The 24,092-nt window shown below is 39.6% G+C and overlaps 2 protein-coding genes across 6 annotated transcripts in view; one reads left to right on the plus strand and one right to left on the minus strand.

Moving 5' to 3' along the window:
- itga6a (integrin, alpha 6a) overlaps nt 1-20,932 on the plus strand; it is a 38,054-nt gene extending 17,122 nt beyond the window's left edge. For 2 of the 5 annotated variants that reach the window (XM_078939312.1, XM_023950512.2), the window contains exons 2-25: nt 4,702-4,826; nt 4,905-4,984; nt 5,078-5,333; nt 5,432-5,563; nt 7,670-7,877; nt 8,036-8,229; nt 8,305-8,399; nt 9,845-9,972; nt 10,080-10,169; nt 10,279-10,340; nt 10,436-10,593; nt 10,705-10,848; nt 10,920-11,032; nt 11,124-11,286; nt 12,021-12,107; nt 12,202-12,281; nt 14,585-14,659; nt 14,741-14,843; nt 14,921-15,103; nt 15,206-15,304; nt 18,169-18,276; nt 18,372-18,470; nt 18,560-18,682; nt 20,292-20,932. In XM_078939312.1, coding sequence (XP_078795438.1) covers nt 4,702-4,826; nt 4,905-4,984; nt 5,078-5,333; nt 5,432-5,563; nt 7,670-7,877; nt 8,036-8,229; nt 8,305-8,399; nt 9,845-9,972; nt 10,080-10,169; nt 10,279-10,340; nt 10,436-10,593; nt 10,705-10,848; nt 10,920-11,032; nt 11,124-11,286; nt 12,021-12,107; nt 12,202-12,281; nt 14,585-14,659; nt 14,741-14,843; nt 14,921-15,103; nt 15,206-15,304; nt 18,169-18,276; nt 18,372-18,470; nt 18,560-18,682; nt 20,292-20,456 — 3,070 coding nt within the window. In that variant the 3' untranslated portion in view covers nt 20,457-20,932. Of the gene's footprint in view, nt 1-4,701; nt 4,827-4,904; nt 4,985-5,077; nt 5,334-5,431; nt 5,564-7,669; nt 7,878-8,035; nt 8,230-8,304; nt 8,400-9,844; nt 9,973-10,079; nt 10,170-10,278; nt 10,341-10,435; nt 10,594-10,704; nt 10,849-10,919; nt 11,033-11,123; nt 11,287-12,020; nt 12,108-12,201; nt 12,282-14,584; nt 14,660-14,740; nt 14,844-14,920; nt 15,104-15,205; nt 15,305-18,168; nt 18,277-18,371; nt 18,471-18,559; nt 18,683-19,807; nt 19,931-20,291 lie in introns of all 5 variants that reach the window. The other 3 variants (XM_023950515.2, XM_078939310.1, XM_023950513.2) reach the window with 3 other exon arrangements.
- Nucleotides 20,933-21,404: 472 nt separating this feature from the next.
- Nucleotides 21,405-23,675, minus strand: nup62l (nucleoporin 62 like). Its single transcript, XM_004081757.5, has 2 exons — nt 21,812-23,675; nt 21,405-21,717 (listed from the first exon to the last, which is right to left on the minus strand). Exons 1-2 carry the CDS (start codon nt 23,312-23,314, stop codon nt 21,559-21,561), a joined length of 1,662 nt encoding a protein of 553 aa, XP_004081805.1. The 5' UTR covers nt 23,315-23,675; the 3' UTR covers nt 21,405-21,558.
- Nucleotides 23,676-24,092: the final 417 nt, after the last annotated feature.

Consider the following 24,092-nt stretch of genomic DNA (forward strand, 5'->3'; position numbering starts at 1 on the left):
AGCCTCAGGAAAAAAAAAATGCTGCATTCAGGCGCTGTTGGAATCATTGGAAAAATAATTGTCAGACTTGGAAAATACACGAGAATGTCAGAAAAACAACAGATCTTCCAACACTACTTGTTCAAAGTTACTCTGCATCTAAGCAAAGATCCATTTATTCTTATAACACCATTTTTGGGGAGACACCATAATTACGGGGAAAATGAAACATTAATCAAGACTATCAATATAATTTATTCTAGTTTGGCAGGCCAGAATAAATAGTTTAACAGGCTGTAGCCTAACCACCCCTGCCTCATTGTCTTTAGGTTTTCTTTCATTGTATTTGTGGTTCCATTGTCTATCAGCTTGATCTTGGTCAAAGCAGATTATTTGCTGAAATCTTGCATGGGTCAGAACCGCATGGTCTCAAAGGTTTAAGAAACACTCTTAGAGAAATTCCCGTCTCCAGATTGACTCTTCTCTGTCTAACGTTCTACAATACAGGTATTTTGGAAAACACTCTAATTGAGTGACAAAACAAACAGATCACCACACTCAGGTTGTCAGCTATTCAAGCTATTGCCAGCTGAAAAACAAACCTCATGTTTGCCTTCAAAAGTCAAAAAGTATTCCGTCTATTGACATTATTGTTAGATCTGCAGTTGTGCTGCTTTCTGATGAGTCTGTAGGTAGGTGTGGTCTTCGGTCTTGCATCTTTCCTCACTCCAGAGAGTCTTTGTGCCGCTACTGAGGAGGAACAGAGTCGCCCCACAGATCAATAGGTGGGTCACAGAGGAAAATGCATGGGGGGGGCAGAAGGGAAGGGTGGGGGGGATTTCCTTTCCCTCCTATGAAGACATTGTTGCATTGATTTTGCTGACTACAGAGGAAAGTGTTGCAGTTTTGGAATTGTAAGAAAAAGGTAAAACAATGTGGTATTGGTGCTGCCTTGACTAAAGCTTAAATTGTAGGAGTTAGCGGAGGGCTAAAAGGGTGGAATTTAATATTTTTGCAGGTGGTCCCAGAATGGTCCCTTCTTTGGATTACAATTCTCCATATTGGTCGGTTTTTTTTTGTTTTTTTTACAAATTACTTGCCTAGCAAATATTCAACCGTGCATGTCGAATGGGGGTTAAACAAACAATTCTGTGGGGTAGAATAAATAAATAAGGGAAAAGGTCACCTTCACATCCTTTCAATGCCTGCTGTCACTCAAATCTGGGTCACAGTTGTGAGACAGTCACTCTGATTTTGTTTTATTTCATTCTGATGAATGATGTATCTTAGTCTGCCAGGTGTTGCAGGTGTGTGTTTGTGGTGTGCATCTGCGTTGAGTTGTAGTAACATCTCTGAAGCGTTACAGTTTCACGAAAGCAGTAACATCAATGTGCAGGGTCACTGCCCTCTTCGTTCAGAAATTTGGATCTCAAATATTCTGGACAGTGTCCTCCAACACAACAGCTGTGTTTGGAGCGCCAGTGTTCGGCAGTGGAAGGGCCATCAGTGTGTGACTGTGTGTGTTTGTCTGAATGGAAATGTGACTGTAAAGCGCTTTGGGCCTTTAGGAAGCGCTATACAATACACGGCGTATACCATTTGCCTACCATTGACCTAACCGGGCCTAACTTCTTACACCCTGGTTGTTTTCTAGCTGTGCATACATTGCTAAATTTCCAAGAGAGTTTGTTTGAAGTTCTTATTGACTTAACACACCTTGATCCAGGTGCTCAACAGCAAGTGGGAAACAAGCAGTGTAGGGTCAGAGTTGAGCTGTGATTTAATATTTCAAAGGATTAGACCAGGGGTCTGCAACCTTTGACTAAACACTAAAAGAGCCATTTGGACCATTTACTTTAGCAAAACCTCACTAAAACACATTTTATTTATGTTTTTGTCACCATTAAGCCATATATTTCTAATATTTAGCTTTTAAATATTTACAATATTTGATCGAATACAGTGTAAAATATTTCTGTTTAAAACAAATTTAATTTCTTGTACTTTAGACAGCTGCACATATATGTTCCTTTCAAAATAAAATGCACGTTTTGTCAAATAAGATCCTCCTGCTGCATCAAATTTACTTGATTTAAAAATGCAAGACAGTCAAACTAGGCATTTGTTTTATCGTCATGACATTGCGCCTTCAACCTTTTTCTGCTTTTACTGTTAGATATGAACATGACAACATCGGTGTTGAGTTCAGTTTAAAAACATCTATACATGTAAATGCACTTCTATACTTGAAGAACTATTCCTGTGTACAGCGACTAGCCAGCAAAAGATAATATTTGCTCTAAGTTTTTCCTAATAATGAACAGCTCTCAGTAGATGAAACCTTTATCTCAGTTATCTGTTTGAGTTTGTGAGGAGTGGTAAATCACAATAATCTGGATTTTAGTGTAATGTCTGCTGGAGACTCAAAAAATAAGTTACTTTAGTAATATAAGATCTCCTAAATTAAAAAATCTAAACATACATGAAAAAACCTAAATAATCTATTATTTATTAAAATTTTAGCTTTTTCATTTAGAGCCAACGAGCAACAATAGAGGAATGAAAGAGTCTCAGGTTGCAGGAGTTAGGAATGTGTGAAAAAATAAAAAAAGAGACAGAAATAATATTCAGCCTTGTTATTATTTTCTAAATTGACCTAAATCAAAATTTCCTTTTCATTTCTTTGTTTGATAATGGCTATAATCTCCATCAGTCTGTAAATGCAGGACAAACGTCTAGTCTAGCTTATTTTTCTTCCCAAGCTGGCCTCCATATCCACCCCTAGAAGATCCTCAAGATCAGCTCTACCAGCACAGAGTCAGTGAAGCTTGGCAAAAACAACTTAGAAAAAGTGGAGTTCTTCACGTGTTTTGGCAATGTGGTGAACCAACAGGGAGGAACGGATTTGGAAATAAAAACCCACATTGGAAAGGTGAGGGCACCCTTCATCACCCTCAAGAGCATCTGAGGTCATCATGACACACACCAAGGTTCACCTGTTCAGCTCAAAGATCAAGTCTTTCCTGCTGTGTGGAGTTGAAACATGGAGAAGAACAAAAGCAACCATCAAGAGATCACAGACTTTTTTCAATTCATGTCTGAGAAGAATCCTCAAGATTCACTGCCCAGAAACCAACAGCAACAAGAGCTTTAGCGAAGAACAAACCAGGCGCCAAACCAGGCACCCATCAGGCTGGAATCTCCAGAGGAAGAGAAAAACTAAGAAACACATAGGGAAGGGACCTGGAAGCTGATGTGAAGCAGACCGGTCACACTTGGAGGGATCTAGAGAGGATCGCACAGGACAGAGGACGATGGCGGGAGGTGCTGATGGCCTACGCCCAACCAAGGATACAAGATTAACACACCAACACAGTCTGTAGTAACCCATCCGCTGCATCTACAGGGTAAAAGTCAGAAATCTGAGTTGTGAGTCTGCACTAAACTGAGAACCAATAGCAATCATATGTGTCTATGAAGACTCTCATGCTATGATAGCAATCATATGGTAACAACACATCAATAAATTAATTTGAGTGAAATTTGTTTCACTGTAACATTTACAAACGTCTAAGCAAATCCCACCATGAACACAGAAGAAAACTGCTGCCAAAAACATTTGTGGTTGGACTGTTTGTAGTTTTGCTCTTTGTCTTTAATTTAAAACTGTTTCACAAGTTTAAATACCAACATGTTTGTCATCTGACTGCAGTAAAAGACTGATGTAATTAGAGCTCAAAAGCTGGACACATGAAAAACATATTTCAGAAGAATTTGTGACGACAGTCAAATGAATGCATTTAAGTGGCGTTTCTCACATCGCTGTGTGTACATGCAAAATAACACCAATTTAAAATTATAATCGATTAAACCACTGCGATTTTTCATGTTTGCTAAGTCTCTGTGAGACTATAAACCTTAGTGGGACTTAGTGGTATGTAGGTCGAGGGTTAACAGAAAAAAATGTAGCCTTCTGGTTCCCCTTTCTGCTGCATTGCTTCTGAGACAAACAGACCCGTGCACAGACGTTGCCTGTCATGTTCAGAAAACAACACATTTTAACAAGAAAAAATTACAGTTTAAATCTCCTGTCATGAGACTGCCTCCTTTTGCAATTAAAAAAAGATTTGGGCTCTAAACAATAAAATTAAAAACTACAAAAAGAATAAACCCAAACAACAATTGATGTAAAACTGATGCAGGACAGCCTAGAATGCGGCATCTTCCCTATGAGCCACTGGTGACTTCAGCTTGTATCATATATTACTTTGATCCGGTGAAGTAAGTCATTTTTTTAGAAGTATAAATCATAATCACATTTTTTTATTGCTTGTACCTTCTGTGTTAAATTTGGATGTTTACTCTATTTTTTTGGGTATGAGTTGCAGTTTTTGCATTGTTTGACCATGACTTATATGTGATTGAAAAAAAATTCAAAAGCAATAACCACTAGAGGGCACTGTAGGTTTGTGTATCAGTATTCGCTACTGACAGCAACATAGAAGAAGACACGCTGCTCATTTAAATGCTGAGCTTAGCAAAGTTGTTCCAAAGCTACTTAGTGATATAAAGTGATATAAAGAGTTCAGTTGACTTGTTAGCATGTTAAGGAACAGCTGCACTGGCAGGAATGCCACAAAGCAAAGTGGTTGCTGAGTTTAATCCACAGAAAACATGAACAAAACAAAATAACAAATCCTTTTTGTCTTCATCTTTCATCAGACTGCTGATTGGTGCCCCAAAAGCCAAAGCTTTGGGAAGCCAAAAATCCAAGGTCACAGGAGGGCTTTACAAGTGTGAAATCAGCATGTCCAATACCTGTGAACGTGTTGAATTTGATAATGAGGGTGAGAAGAATGATTTTTATTGTCTGTTATTTGGTTGGAGGGAAGAAATTCTTATGTCTTCTTGCTTAATTATTAAAGAGGACCCGAAAAGAGAGAGCAAAGAAGATCAGTGGATGGGTGTGACTGTACAGAGTCAGGGGCCGGGGGGAAAGATTGTGGTGAGTGACTCAGTGTTTTGTACCATCACTCTAAGTGTCCTTTTGTGGGGGTTTTTTTTTTTAAATAAAGACAGCCGCATTTTGTTATTTTAGACGTGCGCTCATCGCTATGAGAGGCGGACCACAGTCGGCCATACCAACGAGCTTCACTCCATCATTGGCCGCTGTTACGTCTTGAGTCAAGATTTGACCGTCGACCCAAATGCAGATGAGGATGGTGGAAACTGGAACTTCTGTGACGGCAGAGACAGAAGCCATGAAAAGTTTGGATACTGCCAGCAGGGCATGGCGGCTGCCTTCGTCAGTCATTATTTGGTTTTTGGAGCCCCTGGAACTTTCAACTGGAGAGGTACACTTCTCTTTATCTCTTTGTTGAGATTCACACATGAAGTGCCGTCTAAGCTTATGTTTTCTGACTGATGGTTTTGCCTCTCAAATCCTTCCCAGGAGTTGTACGCATGGAGCACAGGAACAACACTTTAATAGATATGGAGATCTATGATGATGGCCCGTATGAAGTTGGGGATGCAAGTCTTTTGGATGCAACACTTGTGCCAGTTCCTGCTAACAGCTTCCTTGGTAAGTTTATATTCTTACAAAACAAACAAGTTTTTGACCTACTTAGTCTATCTAAATGCATAGATTCTTGCAGAGCTTCCACTTTTGAAAAAGTTTTTCATTATCCACCCATTTTCCAAACCTGCCTAATCAGGGTCACGGGGTTGCTGGAGCCTATCCCAGCTGAAGGCGAGGATGGTTTGTTGGTGGTTTTGTATAGTATTTTGAAGAATTTCTGAAATAAGAACTTTACCCAGTCAGTCAGCATAGAAAGTGCATGGCTAAGTGATTTCAAACAACTGGAATGATCTGAATTCAGTGATCAATAGGTGAGTCCAACAATCAGGTGGATTCTAGCTATTTTGTTTTGTTATGTTCTTTTTTCATGTGAACTTTTGCAGCTTGTCTTGACAAGTCTACCCACTCTATCTGCAAATTCCTTTACTCCTTTTTTTCAGGTTTATAGAAATGCCATGTTTTTCTAATGTCAAACAGGGCTTCTCAGTTGCAAGCTTCATGCAAAATTAGCGGCAGGATGAGACACTCTCTTAGTTTTTGTTTAAAAAAGGGGTTAAGAACTTAAGAGTAAAGAGCACAAAGTCTTACTTAAATAATGAAGAGGAAAAAGGAAATCTGTTTAGTAAACAAAGTTGTAGCAGATGAAGTTTCAATTGTTACACTGGCTCCTCCTACTGGTTGGTCAATGCATGTCTTCCACAGAAATCATGAAGCTGCTGATCTAAATCAATTCAATCCTCAATTAAACAGTTGTTTTATTTCACAGACCAAATCTATTGGTGGTTAAAATCTGTCCAACCTTTTATTTCTATACTTTTATAAGCTGGTCATTCCCTTTTTACTACAGCATGGCTGTTAGCCCATCATACCTAACTGTACCAGGATCCTGCCTTGTTCAGGTCGATCTTTGCTTCTACTTAGAGTTGGGTTAAAACATCAATTTACAGTAATCAAATGAATGTTTGCTATGATAATGCAATATTGATTTATCAAGTCCTTGAATAGATTTTCTGTTTGGGTTATTTGCTGAATTCTTTACATGCAAGTCCTACATTTTTATGATGAAAGTTCAACCATTGTTCAGTTTAAATCGCTAATTATGCATGTAGAAAGTGAAAAATAAACGAATCTAAGATCCCGTTGAATCGGAGGTCTAATCAAATTGTAAATCAATGTTTAATCAACCTGCATGCGTCCTCTGTCCTCCTGGTTGTAGGTTTGTCATTGCCTTTAATCACCACTTCGGACTAGTTTGTAGTCTCTTCTATCTTGATGACTGACAAGATTTTTTGGGTGCCTTCTGATGCTTTTCTTTTGGTTTCTTTTACTCTTTCTCAGAGCCACTGTCTCTAAACCAAAAACATGGCTGCTCTCACCACCATTTTCAACACCTTCCTTTCCTTCTTGCTGACACGTTTTTGTCACACATCACAACCTGAAATCTTCCCCACCCATTGCTACCTATTTGAACATGCATCTTCACCTCTTTTCCTCATTTTCTGTTACTTTGGACTGTTGACCCTACTTACAGTGAAGACCTCTACCTTCTTCACCTTTTCCCCCGTGACCTCACTGTTCCACTTCAGTCCCTCTCATTTACACTCAGATACTAATTTTCCTCCTCCTCCATCTCTCTAGATGTTCCTCCAACTGTTCCTTCCTCTCACTATAGATCACAGTGTCATCTGCAAACATCATAGTCCACAGAGATTCCTGTCTAACCTCATCTGTCAGTCTGTCCATCACCCCAGCAAGCAAGAAGGGAGTCAAAGCTGATAATTGGTGCAGTTTCAACTCCACCTTGAGCTCCTCTGTCACACCTACAACACATCTCACCACTGTCTTAAACGTCTGCGAATATCGCGCGCGAAATTCGTTCCGGTGTGTACGGGCCTTTACAGCTCTCAAATGTTCTTTTATGCCACTCCAGACTTTCTCATACAACGAGTTTCAGCATCAATAAATGTAAAAAAATGGATGCAATTTTAAAAAAAATGGAAAATGATTGATTAAATGTTTATTATTCTGCTGACATTACCCTTCATGGACCAACATTTACACTGTGTTATATTTTTATCACAGTAAAGAAAATTACTGTTTTTTCTTCAGGATTTTCTGTGGATTCAGGACGTCACATTTTACCAGGCGGTGTGGTGACGGTGGTGGCTGGAGCACCCAGAGCCAACCACAGTGGAGCTGTGGTTCTGTTGAGAAAAGAAGACAAAGGGAGTTTAGTGGGAGTCCACACTTTCAAAGGGCCCAGACTGGCCTCCTCCTTTGGATATGACGTTGCTGTAGTTGACCTCAACAATGATGGGTTGGTAACTTTTTTAATCTCAAAGTGATACATCAGCCTATATTTTGTTGAGTCAGTTCTATTAATTGTATGCAAATGTAGACACTTTTCTACTAGATAAGGGATCTGTTTAAGTAAGTATCCCCATCACAAAAACGTAATTGAACTGTTTTCGGTAGATGGGAAGACATAGTTGTGGGAGCTCCCCATTTTTTCATGAAGGATGGCGACATCGGGGGAGCTGTTTATGTCTATATGAACAAAGAAGGGAGGTGGGAAAGAGTTACTCCGCTCCGCCTAAACGGGACCAAACAGTCAATGTTTGGGCTGGCGGTGGAGAACATTGGGGATATCAATCTGGACTCATATAAAGGTAAGTGCGTCTGTTTGCAGATGCAAATTTTTTTTCATTTCCTCAGTTAAAACAACATAATATTTTCAAACACAGATATTGCTGTTGGTGCTCCACTGGATGATGAGGGTGCCGGAAAGGTCTATATTTATCTTGGCTCTGCACATCAGATCAAAACCACCCCTGCTCAGGTTGGTTAACTTTGGATTGGACTGGAAATAGTTTATTTCAAGCAATCAAAGCAAGAATAATGTATAAACAAGATAACCAACAGAGGTTTATATCCATACAAAAATATATATAACATAGGAAAGTTAGTCATAAAATTGATATGAAAATACTCATATGTTCTCCAAGGAATTCAATTATTATTATAGAACATGACAGAATGAAACAATTAACTAAAAAGGTTGTCACAAGAAGTTCAATAGATTGCTTAAAAGGGAGTGGGAGGAAGCAAACCTATAAAATCCCACCCCCTACTTTGTTTTGCTTTACTGAACTTTTAATTTTTTTTTTGTTTAGCTAAATTATAATTCTCCAGTTGAACTTTCACTTCAACATCAACAAATCAACGAGGTCAGCATTTAGATAGAGATGTGCTGCAGGAGATTGTTATTTTGTTGTAGAATTTCCCATATTGACTAAAAAGACATTAGCCTTAAGGTGGAAACGCTAAAAATTAAGATTTATCATTAAAGGTGGACAGAAAAAAAATGCACTGTTGTGAAGCAGCAGGCCAGCAGCTGAGACATTCTAACTAAAATAACGTCTTGAAGCTATATGTAGGAAGAATAAGGAATTATTAAGGCCTATTCACACTGGCAGGTTTGATTCGCAGAAAATTTGTTGGTCGAATAATCAGTTGTTTTCTAATGTGAGGCTGAGATGCAGACTGAGCATGGAAACCCTGTTGTTGTTGTTGTTGGTTCACTGGACAAAGGGCAGAAGTGAAATTCTGTAAAGGCGATAAATGATGCAAGTGCTGCATTAGATGTGTCAGAAATAAAGTTTAAAACTAAAGAGGAGACCCTCATGATGAAGTAGTAAACTGTCTAACAGAATGTCAAACATGAGAGTGAAATGAGGATGAGGTACTGCGCCTAATTCAGAGGGTTAGTGAGTCTTTTTGGTTTTTACTTGATCCTGGATTTGAATATCGTCCCTAAGTGAGCAGCATTTGGATCTGGGTTCCTGCCAATTTGGTTTATGAAGGCATCCTGCATCTGCGGAAGTTCACAGGTTCGGTTCCTGCATTGCCTACCCGTGTGTTAAATTGCCCTTGAGCAAAACACTGTACCCAGCAGTGCTCCTGGTAGGTTCATGCCGGTGTTAGGCAGTGTAGCTGTCATCTGAGAGTTGAATGCCTGTGTGCATTGGAAAATGGGACTGTGATTGTAAAATATTTATCAAGGAAAGTCGATAAGGCACTATAGAAGTATACACCTTTTAATCAAAGCAATCAGGTTCAAACTTATAATTTACCAGAAAGGTTGGCTTTCATTTCATTTATCATTTATTTATTATAGGCATTTATAAATATATATTTTTTTAATTTGTTTTTACCCCCTGATAAATTATCAATTTTATTATATTTATTTGTATTTTGGCAATAATTTCTTTTGTTTGTTATCAGGTCCTAACTGGAAGAGCAAACAACATTCGGTTTTTTGGATACTCTCTGGCAGGCAAAATGGACATAGATGAAAACTTTTATCCAGACCTCGCTGTGGGTTCTCTGGCAGATGCTGTTGTAATTTACAGGTATTTGTGTGAATGCTCACACTGAGACTTTGATTACTATTCAGTTAATAGTGGCACTAAATTTAACCTGATAAAATGTAATTTTCAAACTTGTTTTTTTTTTTCAGGGCAAGGCCAGTCATTGCCATTAATATAGATGTTAAGACATCTGTGCGTGAAATCGACCTTAAAAATAAAACGTGTGGCAACAACATTTGGTAGGTACTTTTTAATATATCATTAATCATTTGGGCAAATGATCATTTTGAGTAAAACTAGGACTCAAAACGTTCTGCCTTTTAATTTAATTACATTTTTTCTTCACAGCTTCGTTGTGAATGCATCCTTCTCTTATAAGACAAAACCTGCAACCTATAACTCATTTCTATGTAAGCATAAAAGTAAAATTCAACAATATTATGTGCATTATTGTACAGATGCATATGTTTATTAAATTTATGTGGATTTTCTTTTGATGTAACAGCTCTTAATTATTCGATTAAGGCGGATGAACTCCAAAGAAAACTAGGACTGACCCCCAGAGTCTTCCTGAGCAACGAATCAGGCTTTCAGAGTGATGGAAGAGTGGAGCTCCAGAGTCAAAACGAAATAAGATATGTTGAATTAAAAGCCATAGTTAAGGTATCATCCTATACTAATATACAACAGTTCTTCTAGTATTTATATTTTATGTTTGAATAAGTTTTAAGGCTTTTTGTTTCCAGAGGTCACTGTTGTGTCCTTTTTGTGCAGGACAACATAAAAGACAAAGTGCGCCCAATTTTTATTGAGGTGTCTGCAGACATTATTCCTACAATGGAGAAAACCACAAAGAATGGCCTTCCTTCACTTGCACCAATCTTGGACCCCTTTAAGCCAAACACGAGTGTCATTCAGGTATAGAATGATATGCAACTGCAGAATTTGGATTGTTGACATGAGGGTATGATGGTTTTCTGTTGTTACAGATTGTTTTTGTCAAGGAGGGATGTCAGGATAGCTACATTTGCTACAGCAACCTGAAAATGAATTGCAGTTTGCACTACAAACAAAGCAATGAGTTCGTCCCCCTTAGCAAAAAGTAAGGAGGATGTATTTTTAATGTTTTAAAGTTGTTTTTCTCCTTCCTGAAAGCTGAACCTGTTGATCTTGTGTTTTTTTTTTTTCTGCAGCAAGAACAATGTGGCAGAGTTTGTTCTGAATTATGAGAGGAAAGACTTGGCTCTGCTTGTGAATGTGACAAACAGTGGTGGGGATTACGCTTATGAGACGAAGCTTGCGGGGAGTTTCCCACGTGGCCTGGAGTACTCTGGAGTTAGAATGGTCAAAGCTGCGGTGAGTTTACTGCACTCTCACACAAAACAAAGGAAAAATAAATAGTTTCTAGTTTCTTCAAATTTTTTTGTTTAAAAGTACAATAGAGGGTTAAGCAGATATGTTCTGATATCAAAAGTTCAATAAATATGCAGACTTCCTCTGTAAACACACCTGATCCAGGTAATCAGCAGCAGTTGAAGTAGGATTTCTTAAAAACCAGCAGGATTTCAGTCCTTGAGGCCTGGAGTCTGAGACCCCTGCTCTAAGGGCTCACAAATGCCTCCTAAACAGTTTTTACATTAACTCTTAATTTACATTTTGAAAAACACCTTCAAATTATCAGAACTGTGCTGAATTGAAGATTCCATTAAAAAAAACAAATATGAACAAAATGTTTGATTTATAGTTAAATCACAATGTGTTGCAGACATTTTTTATATTTCTTACAAAATGTTTGACATTTCTTATAAAAACAACATCTTTTGTCTAAATTACAAGAAAAAACACCAACTTTGGGCTGAAGCTCTGAATAGTTAAAAATACAACTAATAAAGGTCCTCAGGTCCGTGTAGGGCTTCACATACTTTTTCATGGTAATTGATTCTGAAAGCAAACTACAAATGTGTCAGCAACCTTTGTTTCACAAGTTTATGTATCAGGTTCATTTAGATCCAAGGATTTACTGATAATGTGGGCCAGCCTCTCTTTGGACATACACTGAAATAATCATCATCCATCATTAATTCTTCTAGACGGATAATCCGGTCGTCTGCAGTGTTGGTCAGAACAGCTCTCAAGTGGATTGTGAGCTGGGGAATCCACTTAAGAGAGACTCAGTGGTGAGCACATCCACACCCTTCTACTCACTCACTCCATCACTCAGATGCTGTTGTTTAAAATGTGTTTTACTTGTTTTTTTTTTCTTTCCATAAGATTACGTTTTACATCATACTGAGCACCAACAACATTTCCGTTGACACCACTGAGTTTGAGATCGATCTTCAGCTCAAAACGTAAGTAGTGCCACTGCAGAAAATTCTTTCTTGATGTCAGTTTAATCCATATAGCTCAACAGCCACAGAATCCTCAAAGTGCTGCACTTGAAGACAGAAACAAAAAAAGGCTAGGAAGTAATGCAATAATCATCGTATGATCGAACATAAATGACAGCAACCGCTGTACACAGCAACATAGTGATTACAGTAACAATGCATTAAAGAGTTAAATTAAGTTCATTCTAAAAATGTTGATCATTGTAAAGACCAAGAGACCATGGTAAACATGATGGAGCCAAATCATTTAAAGCCTTTAAAACGATCAGGAAATCTTAAACTGGATCCTAAAATGAATAGAAAACCAGTAAAGAGAAGTGAACACAAGAAAACATGAGGGGTCCTAAAACGGATCCTTGTGACTCCAAATGTAATGGGGTTCAGCCTCAGAGACGTACTGGTCAAGATAAACCGAGACAGTCTTTTCTTTTTCTGGAACTTGAACTGGTTTAACACACCCACACATTACTCTAAAGTTAAACCATCAAAAAGGATCTGAGGTTCCAAGAAACGAGAACCACACTCTAAAACTACTGTTGTAGTACTTGAATGTGTACACATTCAATTTTAAATTATCCAGTAACTGACCAAATAAACAAATGTCTGTATGACTTTGGAAAGAAATAATGGTTTTGAAGTGGGTACGAAGTTTGATGCAGCTTTAGGTCGAGACTTATGGGGACAGAGGCTGGACGGCATCATGTTTGAATGTGGTCAAATGGGGTTTATCACAGCCAGAATAACAATTAAATGTGTCTAAGGCTCCGATTGCAAAAAAACATCTGAGCACAAAGGCAAAACTGTAGGATGTAAACCAAGACACAAGTGTTACTATTTTATTAATAAAGAAATCCAAAAAAAGAATCATGTCACAGAGGATTAGTGACGATTAGTGATTTACAGAGAACAAAGATGAAACTAACATTACATCTTTAATCAATAAAAACAACGTAGAATGACTTTAAATCATGCTTAAAAAATTGCTTTTATAAATTCTTCCTTGAAAAATGACACATTTACATTAAATTATTTTCATGTTGTAATTGTAATTGTAAACTACGACGGAGTATTAGGGCCACCAAAAAAAAGAAAAAAGTAAAATTACGAGATTTTATCTCGTAAATTTACGAAAAGTCATACACAAGGAGAAAACACCGAAGTTGTCCGTTTATCGGAGCATCGCTTGAAGATGAAAGATGTGGAGCCTTTTGTGAAGCTTTATTTCCAGGTTTATTATCGGTTTAAAACAAAGAGATTCTGAACCTTTGGCGACTCAAAATCAGATTATTGTCAGTGGAGCCGGTTTTCCGGGGTTCAGTGTCAATAAAGCGGAGTTTCAAATGTAAAATAAGGAGCTCAGAGACACGTTTGGGTGCAGAGGATCGTTGCAGCTTTTATTCTCCTTTTCATTCACAAACCCTGAAGTTCATCTGTCACCTTACGTCATGAACCTGTCATCAGATCCGAACACCAATGCGGAAGTAAACGTCCCGTTATATCATCAAACAACAAAGATGAATGAAAACAGTCTATTATATTAGCATTAGAACGTTGAAAATGCCAAAAAAAGTGATCCTCCTCCTCAGACCGAAGCGTCACACAAACGTAGAGATCTTGTTTTGGGTGGAGGAAGAAAGGATTGAAGTGGAAAGCTGCAGGGACACCGATGGCTTCATCGGGCTGCAGGGATCCTGCAAACCAACCATCAATAAATAAAACTTTAATAAATTGTAAATCAAACAAATGAGCTTCCAGATATTTGGAACGTTCAAGCTCATTCAGCTCACCTGTTCAACAAAGTTTAGTCGGTCTGCTCTGTTGCTGCGCGGCATTCACCTGCTGCTCTGCATGCTCACTTCTATGCTCACTAATATCGTAAATTTACGAGTTTTTTTCTCATAAATTTACGAGTTTTTATCTCCTAAATTTACGAGATAAAAACTCGTAATTTTACTTTTTTTTTTTTTTGGGTGGCTTTTTTTTTTTTTGATGGCCCTAATACTCCGTTGTAGTAAACTGTGACTGAAAGGCTTTTTTTTTGCCTCACTGTAGCTGTCTAATTGTCATAAATCTCAGATTTAAACTTAAAAGTAGATAATATTGACACAACAATTTATACTTTTTTAATAAAAAGAGACCATTTAAAACTTGTCTACAATTTTTTAAAGTTTTATTCAGTTTATTTACTTTGCCATTTCAAAATTCTGCACATTTTGAGCTACAATTACTCATGTATGTTTTTTTTTTTTTATTAAAATTTCCAGGACAAGTAACCAGAAAATTCCACCTTTGAAAGTCAAGAGCACCCTGGTTTTTGAATTGCCTCTGTCTGTCAGTGGGTGAGTATGTTGTTGCAGGTTTATTTCTGCAGAAGCAACCAAAAATACCTGCAGGATAAAGATGCCTCCTTTTATCCTCAGTGAAGCCAGCCCCACCCAGGTCTCTTTTGGAGGTGTTGTGACAGGTGAAAGCGCAATGAAGACTGAGGAAGATGTAGGAAGTCTCATTAACATCACTGTTAGGGTGAGTTTGATTCTGGAAAACCTTCCTAAGTCAAATACAGAACACCAGCCTGTACGTTTAAGTGAATTTCTCCTCAGATCCACTACCTGACAAACCTGCTGTGGAAGTCCTCTGTTCGGGCTGTTCTGCACATAAAGTGGCCGAAATTAAACAAGCAGGGGAAATATCTATTGTACCTGATGAACGTCTCCACTAAGGGACAGAATGAAGTCCGCTGCTCCCCAGAGACTGAGATCAACAGCCTCAAACTCACCCATGTGGTATTCTGGATCCTCAATTGATCACATTTGTTAGCGCTACTTTGCTCTTGACTTTCTGCTTTTCTTTGAGTGCTGGAATAATGTTCAGTAATATGTTTCCAGAAGTCCTCCGTGTCTGAACCAAATCAGAAAATCACAAAAGAAGAGAAAAAAACCAGTGGAAGAATATCGTCTTTCTTTGGAAGAAAAAACAATGTTTTGGTAAGCTGGGGTGTTAACATGCACAGTCTCATTTGTGAGCAGGGGGGTATTCCAGGAAGCATGTTTAAACTACCCTGACTTTAACCCTGAACTCTGGCTGAAATCTGTCTGAACTTGCTTACTCTGGGTATGTCGGTTCCAAAAAACCGGATATGAGTTAGTGTAATTACGCTCGACTTGGTAACCCTGAGTTAATGCGCGCGCACGGCAAGTACAAAAAGACATTCTCAATGGATCGCCGATTTCTGGAGTCACCATGGAAACGCGTGGAGAACAAAAGAGAGCGCTACACTTCAGTGAGACGGAGTCTGAGATTTTAATGACGGCGTATGAAGATTATACGCCCATCAACAAAGTAATACGGCTGCATCATCAGCAAAAGAAAGAGTTTCTGCTTGGAGCAAAATAACGGACAGAGTAAACGCATTATTCCAATTCAATTAAATGTTTTTCCATCTTAATTTATTATACTTCTTGAACTCTCGTATGTCTAAGTTTGAGGCCACAGATATTCTCATATTTATAACATTAAAATAAATGATTTAATGTGGATTTGCAACATGACAAATTTATTCAATTATTATGACTCTAACTTTAACTTCACTATTTGTAGCATCAATCAGTACTAGTGGTGCTAAATAAACTCATCATCCTCTCACTCATTCTACAGAAAGAATTAAACATAACAGGACAAAATAACCCAGCAAAACACAGTAAAACAGCTAAACATATTTGGTCAAAAACCCACACTTAAACCCCAATCTGTCCAGACTGGCAAAGGAAATGGTAGCCCACAATTCCGTGCTGTGCCGATGTAACAGCAGCACCAAAGTTATACCTACGTAATTGAATTAATTTGAATGAAAGTAAAATAACTGTTTGATATCTACGTGTTATTTTTAAGATGACTTAACTAAAACCAATTTTTTTATCTTAACTGAAGCAAATAATTAAGTTAGATCAATGTTAAAAAGCTTATCTTTCCAACATCCATACGTGCTCTTATCACCCTCTCATGGTGGAAAAAGTATTATCTGAGCTTCTTCATCCACTAAATCATCTTCAAATGGACACACCATGCTCCTTCACCTCTCTGAAACCAACTGACCTTCAACTAAACCTGCTCCAGACCAGGGGCCTCATTTATAAACGTTGCGTACGCACAAAAGAAGGCGTACGCCACTCTCTACGCAATAGTTGAGATTTATAAAAAGCAAACTTGACGGGAAAATTTGCGGTTCTCCACGCAAGCTCTGACCCAGGCGTACGCACAAAAACGGGTGAAATGAGAAACGGCGACGCCGTCGGCAGATGGAAGAAACACGTGAAAGTGAAAATGACAATCCTGCCTCTCAGAAATAACATGAAGACTTCACAAAGCAAGTCTTACAATTAACAGCCTACACAAACACCCGTTTGATCGTTCAGCAGTGAAACAAACAAAACAATCAAACGAAAATTACAACAGAAATTCAAATGAACACTTATTTGGAAAAAGAAAAGTGAAATATGTTCTGCAATATTGGCATGTTGTGCAATTCATCCTCATAAATAATATAGTTAACAGAACGAAATAATGTACAAAACTGATATTCTCGTCAGTGTGTCCGTCTGGAGGAGCAGACAAAGGTGTGGGCGTGCAGACGGACGGACAGACGTACTAATTGTCCACTGGGGAAAGTTGTTTTCAGAGCAAAACATTTCTTCATAAGCTATGGAAGTATGGTATTCATGCATATGCCTTTAGTTTGTTTTATTTTTGATAAAACAATGTATGGCGTATGTCTCAACCATTCAGAAAGCAACAAGAAATTACATTTGCGCAGATCAATTTCCCATTTCCACGTCGATTATTACCGACATCTGTAGCTTGTCAGATGCAATTAAATGGAGGGAAATAAAATGCCCCATCACAATGCGTAATGACGCACAATGGCTGATCTTACGCTCTTAGAAGATGTGGCAAATGGAAGAATTCGGAGTGAACGCATTTTTAGACAGCAAGAAGACGTGCTGGCAAATGAGGACGAGTGGCTTATGAGCCGGTTCTGACTTCCTCCAGCCGTCCTGTTGGACCTCTGCGGGCTTTTGGGCCCGGCGTTACAGAGGAGCACTCGGAGGAACCACGCGTGTCACCCGGTGCATCTGGCGCTCCGGTCCCCCCGGCGCATGCATCTGGCGCTCCGGTGTCCCCCCCCCCCGATGGAGCGCTGTAGCCTCACAACCTCGAATGGTTGTGAGGCTACAGCATTTACGGCGTCCGCCACCGTTTGCCGCTCACGTGCCTTTTTGGCATTAGTAATGTCCACACTGTGCCCTCCAAACAACACTTTTCTCCTCTTTTCCACCTCGCCAACGATAACTTTTACTTCACATTGAGTGAAGTTACGTTTTTTTGATTTCCTCTCGGTGTTTGCCATGGTTCCGCAATCAATGAATATTCATTTGTGGGCGTTTCACGGACTATTTATGGTCAAATATGGGCGTGTCATGAAGCCGCAAAAAGCTGCGCTGCATTTAGAATCGGTTGTGATTTATTAAGGGAAAGATGCATAGGATGTGCGTGCGCACGGTTTTATAAATCTGAATATTTCTTTGCGTACGCACGTCCTATGTTTCATCCGTACGCCACTTCTGACGCAAATCCTACGCAAAGTTTTATAAATGAGGCCCCAGGTTATGTTCAGAGCATGAGTTGCTATGGCAACTTGACAAACCCTGAAACATACCTCCATTTCTGGAACCGAAAGCTGAGGTTATACGCTTCCTTAGCCTCAAACTTACCATGGTAACTCACATAACCTGCTTTTTGGAATACCCCCCTGATGTGATGTGCTAAAGCTGTTGTTCTCTCCTGTCTACAGTCTATGGAGAGTGGAATCCACTGGGGACATCTACAGTGCACTCTGCTGGGTATTGATGGTACAACAATTGAGCTGAGAACTCGTCTGTGGAACTCAACGTTTTTAGAGGTAAAAAATACAAATGTTTTTCTTCCATGTTTTTAGTGTATCATCATTGTTGGTTTACTATATTTGCTAAACAGCAGCATCTTTGTTTTGGACAGGAGTATGCTTCCGTAAAAACCTCCCGTTTGTTGGTGAAGGCCTCTCTTGAGCTTCAGACAGATGTCAAAAATGTGATCCTGAAATCTCCTAACATAGATGTGAGTCTTTGATCTCTTACATAGACAAATGTACCCTTACAGCTTTGATAGCATCTCATGGCCTTTTTGTGGCGTTAAAACGGTGGCAGGTAACGGTGGCCGTGTCTCCAGAGAGCGACGTGGCGCAGTATGTCGTCCAGTGGTGGGTCATACTGTTGGCTGTTCTCGCAGGAATCTTGATCTTGGCCTTGATGGTATTTATGCTTTGGAAGGTAAGAGGACACATTCTGTATGTTGTTTGCAGGACAAAACAGAATCTTTTGATTTTTGTTATAAATGTAGCTGCCATATTTCACATGGACCTAAAAGAACTCAAAATGGCTGCCAAAGTGATCAGCACAATGAATCATTTGACTGATTTTACAGTTCATAACATATCGCTCTTATTTAATTAAATAAAAGACATAGTTGTTGTTTGCTCTCTATTATTTCACACTTCAACTGTTTTATAAAGTAACTACTTCTTAGATAAAACAATGCCTTATGTTAGTGTTAAGAACATTTATTACAAACGTTTTTGCTTATTTAAATAAATACATCAATACATATATAAATGCACACATTTTTGCCCATTAAAAGGCAAATTCACCCTCTAAAATCATTAAATGTTTAAGTATTATTTTTAAATAAATACTTTCCTATGATATAATTGCTGATAAAATTAAGTATGTTTTTTAATCAAATCAAAAAGGGAGCTGTAAAATGAAATCTATTTGACTTTACTGAATAGTTTAGAGTTTTTTATAGTGAAATAAACACAAAGTAGTGATGAACGTTTTTTTTTGTCTGAAAAGACCAAAGAACACGAGTTCCTTCACAATTAGTTTTAACAATTTATTTGAGGTTTGGTAAATATATTTTGTAATTAAATGTCATTTTAGAGAAGTCCCTATTTTTGTGAAAGATAATGCAAAATATTTGTTTTTAAGTAGTTGGGCTTCTCAACGTCACAGGGGGGATATGATTCTCCATTGTATTTATTATATCCATATTAATTATTTATCTAAATTTATATGTATTAAATGTATTATATATATATATATAATATTAATATTAATGTATTTAAAGCCATTCATATTTTCTGGCTTTCCAATACGGATCAGAGTTACAACATCAAGTATTTTCTTTTTTCTTTTTTGAATATTTGTTCCTAAAGAACTTTATTACAAAGCCACAAAACATTAAGATCTTTTCTCTCCAAGTTTTCTGTGCAAAATACTAGAAGAGGTACAACACAAAATGGACGGTAAAAGGCAGTTTATTTTACTGTCCATTTACTGGATGAAATTGAGGATGATAGAGCATCGCTCCTAACCACTGCCCTTGCTCCTCCTCAGTGCGGTTTCTTCAAAAGAGCATATAAAGATCAATATGAGGCTGCCAGTCACAGGGCAGATATCCATCAACAGCCTTCTGAACAAGAAACACTCACTGAGGCCTGACTTTCTGTCTGAACGGGGGTAACGTTAGCATGAAGCGTGCTTTTGCAGTTGCTCATGAGTTTACCTTTCTGCTCCATCTGCAGATGTGATGTGGGACAAATTCAGCCGGACTCAAATTTTACTAACCACACGATAGAAGTCATTTAAAAACAATCCAGCATGAATGAACCACTGACAAAATATGCTTTCCAGTGGTGCCACATGTGTCTCTGAATTTTGCCCACATTTCGGTGCTTTTCCTGTGCACAGTTCTGTCGATGCGCGGCCTGTCAGCATTTTGTCTGCTTGGACTCCAAAAATACGCTAAGCAAGAGCATGCTTAATGTCAGGATCCACACCTGCCTTCCTGTTTCATCTCATGTTTTGCCTGTGTCACCAGTGCGGATTCTTCAAGCGCTCCCAGAAGGACGACAGCGTTCCTCAGTACCACGCGGTGCGGATAAGGAAGGAGAGTGTCGAGCGTGAAGATGCAAAACTCAAACCTGATGTTACTGAAAAGAAGCAGTGGATGACATCATGGATGGACAGTGAAAGTTACTCTTGAAAGCTGAGATCATTTGTTCGATAAATAATCAATCATTCTGCTGACATCATTTTTAATGTGTAAATCCAGGATTTACTGGTTTCAGTACCTTGAATTTTGACACTGTACAGATATATTTTTCTATGTGCTGTTTGTTTTTTATGGTTTCTGCACATTTTGTATTTATTTTTGTATAAAAAAAAACATGGTGCCAAAGGTTCGTAATAACAGGTTTACAGCTGAGATGCTATTGTTGTCAAATCTATGCAAAGGTACAAGTCCATCACTGTGGAATGATGTCATTTTACTCATCGCCTGTGTTCCCGTCAAGTTGAAATCTCTCACTGCTGTGATGTTCAGGTAGCATCCACTGTACTTTAGATCATCACTGAATCGGATTGTTTTTATTTTTATTCAATCCAAAGGGAATGTGCTAAAAAGACTGTTTTTATGGGTGTAACTGCTTCTTTTTGTCATATATAAAACAATTTAAAGAATTATTTCTAATGAATCTTCCTTTTCTATATAAAAAAAAAAACATCTTCAGCTTCTCCGTAAATTAAGTTTAAAACATTGTTTTGACAAAACTCAAACAAATGCTGAAGTCAATTCCCCTTCAAACGAGTGTCATAGCAAAAACATCCTAATTGAAAATCCACCTTGCAAGTATTAACCCTTGTGCTATCCTAGGCACTTTAACATTGGGAGTGGGGTCATCTAGACCCACTAGACAGTGCGCTGAACCTTTTTTCTTCAATGATTTGTGATCTTCACTGGTGTCCATGGATTACATGAAATCTTTCCACCTTTGTCATGGTAGGGAGAACACGTCAATGTAAGGGTGGGGTCATCTAAGATAGCACAAGGGGTAACATCAGTCTTAGAACAAGAAACAAATCTTGTCATTAGATGTTTTTCAATCCTAAATATAGATAAAAAACAGGTAAAATTAGGATGTGAAAACACAAAAAAGTTCAAAATTTGTTTTTAATCATTCTATTCAGGTAGATACAATTATAAAGATGATTGCATTTAAAATAGTTTTGCAACACACAATAGAAGTATAATAAAGGAGAAAATCCAAAGCAAAATGGGAAAAATAAGCACTGAGCCAAAAAACAAATCAGTCAAAGGTTAGACGAAAGGTCTTCTCCTGCTCTTTGCGCTGGGTGTCGCACTGTTTGGACACTTCCTCCACTCTTCTGTGCAGCAGGACAGAGTTCTGGTCGATCCACTGCAGCGAATCCATGTGAGCATTCAGGATCTTGCAAATCTGCTGAAGCTAAAGGATTCAAAAAGAAAGGAAGGCGATTAAAACAGCAGAAGACTTGATTTTATGAGAAATATGATTTAAAAAAAAAAGGCTCAGATCTTACTGGATCACTGGTGTCTGCCGGCCCGCTGGATGTGTTCAGGTGCTCAATGATCTCCTTCAGGTCCTGTGACATCCTCTTCAGCTGGGCGTCCACGTTCTCAGCGAGCTTGTATGTTCTTTCGCGTTCCTCGTCTGCGTTCTGCATGTAGATGGTTCCGCTCTGCTCCTTCACAGTCTCTTCCAGAGGGCAAAGCAAGTCCTCCAGCTCCTTCTGCTGGGACAGAATGAAATCGAGCTCCTGGTTGAGCCTTCTCTGGTCCAGCTTCACCTTCTCCATCTCCTTATGCAGAGACGTGATCTTTTCCCCGTTCTCCACCAGCATTCTGTCCCAAGCGTTGACCTGAGTTGCCTGCTGTAAGAAATGCCTCTCTTGGTCCTGAAGTTCAAGACTCCACTTGTTTATGAGACCCTCCAGCTGGGCGTAGGTCATCACCGGAGGGGCCGTGGTGGTGGTTGTAACGGCTGTTGCTGTGGAGGCTGTTGTGGAGCTTGAGATGGTCGGAGGTTTGAATCCCAGCGTGAAGCCTGCGGTGGCATTAGCTGTGACAGCTGCAGTTGTTGTGGTGGTGGTGGAGCCGGTGTTTGCTGCTGTGCTGGCAACGGACCCCAGAGGCTTGAGCATGAAGGATGGAGCTGTACCTGCAGCTGTGGATGCTGCCATGCTGGTTGACAACGCTGGAGCTGCACCCAAAGTAAAACCTGAAGTTGGCGCTGCTGCAGAGGTTGTGATGATAGGTGACGCAAACAGAGACAGGCCTAGGGTGGGGGCTGACTGGGTGGGGGCTGACTGGGTGGATGCGGGAGGAGCTGGTGTTGATGAGGGTTTAATTCCGAAGTTAAACCCTCCACCCTGGGTTGGAGCTGCTGGAGCTGCAGCTGCTGGGGCTGGCTGGGTGAGGGTGGAGGGGGCAGGGGTCCCGAAGCTGAAGCCTCCTCCCCCCGCTGCGATGGTTGTGCTTGCAGCTGAGGTCACCTGGACTTTCGGCGCTCCGAAGCTGAACCCTCCGAAAGCCATGCCACCTGATGCGGTGGTTGTTGTAGGTGCAACTGTCGCTGCGGGTGGGGCCTGGGAGGTAGCCCCAAAGTTGAAGCCCCCTCCCGCTGGAGCGGCGCTGTTCGTCTGCGAAGACAACATCCCGCCCAGGGTGAAGCCGGACCCCGCAGCTGGAGCGGCCGAGGAGCCTAAGGTCAACCCAGTGGCGGCGGTGGTTTGGGTAGTCGTGGCCAGGCCGAACGTGCCGGTGGCGGCGGCGGCGTTGGGTGTGCCAAAGGAGAAGCCGGTGCCGCCGGCGGAAGAGTTCTTAGCCGGTGCGCCAAAACTGAAGCCACCGGTCGGGTTGGCGTTGGTCTGACTCTGAGTCGGAGTGCCAAAAGAGAAGCCCGTTCCCGAAGCCGCAGCCGTGGAGTTCGTTAAACTGAAGCCCGGGGCCGGAGCGGCCGCTGTGGTCTTCTGCGCTCCGAAGGCAAAACCCGAAGGTTGCCCGAAGTTGAATCCGCCACTCATGTTCTTCCTCTGATAAAAACAAAATGACTTTACAGCTTACGAACAAAATGGTATCTTTCACCACAGTTTTTGGCGGGTCGCTAGCACGAGCTGCCGGTTCAACTAGCTTCACCGAAGAAAAACCGTCTAATGAGAGGACTTCTTACGTTAGCCACGGATATTTTAAATCATAGTCTAATAACTAATTCTTTCACTGTGCCGGTAAATATAATAATACTAGCGAAGCATCTTTAAAAAAAACGTGGGTAACTGACCAAACGTTTCTTTGAGCATACTTTCTGTTGTAGCTAAAGGAAGTGACGCCACTTTCAACATGCAATTTTGCCCTCAATTCTGTCTGTCAGAGAAAAAGCCCCACCCTCTAGTTTAGATTGACATCCTTAACACCAAATTACTGTGCCGAAATGAAAAATGCTGACATTTGATTGGTTTTTATTTTTTAACCTTACAGACAAGCACTGGGGATCAGAGCGACGGCATTTCAACCAGTCAAAGAGTTAATAGAGGACAAGAGATGCACAGAACGCACTTTTTAGTGTCGTAGATATGAACTACATGTTAATAATTCCTCTTGCATTTTGCTAAATAATTAAAATTATATAAATTCGTTTTGTTGTTAAACGCTTTAAAGTAAAACAACATATATTTTATTTGTCACGCAAATATGTATTACTTTCTACATTAGTGGTGTTTTTAGCGGTCTAATCTAACCCATCTGATATGCGGGTTAGGAACCAAAAGTGATCAATTTGTAGGTGGCGAACATCCCAAAAGTTGT

Source organism: Oryzias latipes, chromosome 21 (assembly GCF_053564925.1).
Source record: "Oryzias latipes strain Hd-rR chromosome 21, Olatipes_Hd-rR_3.1".
Lineage (NCBI taxonomy): Eukaryota > Metazoa > Chordata > Actinopteri > Beloniformes > Adrianichthyidae > Oryzias > Oryzias latipes.

Bases quoted from the DNA above. Each gene is read 5' to 3' on its own strand.
- nup62l (XM_004081757.5), bottom strand. From the start codon at position 23,314: ATGAGTGGCGGATTCAACTTCGGGCAACCTTCGGGTTTTGCCTTCGGA. The intron at 21,718-21,811 runs GTAAGATCTGAG...TGAATCCTTTAG, and splicing joins CGGCAGACACCAGTGATCCA to CTTCAGCAGATTTGCAAGAT.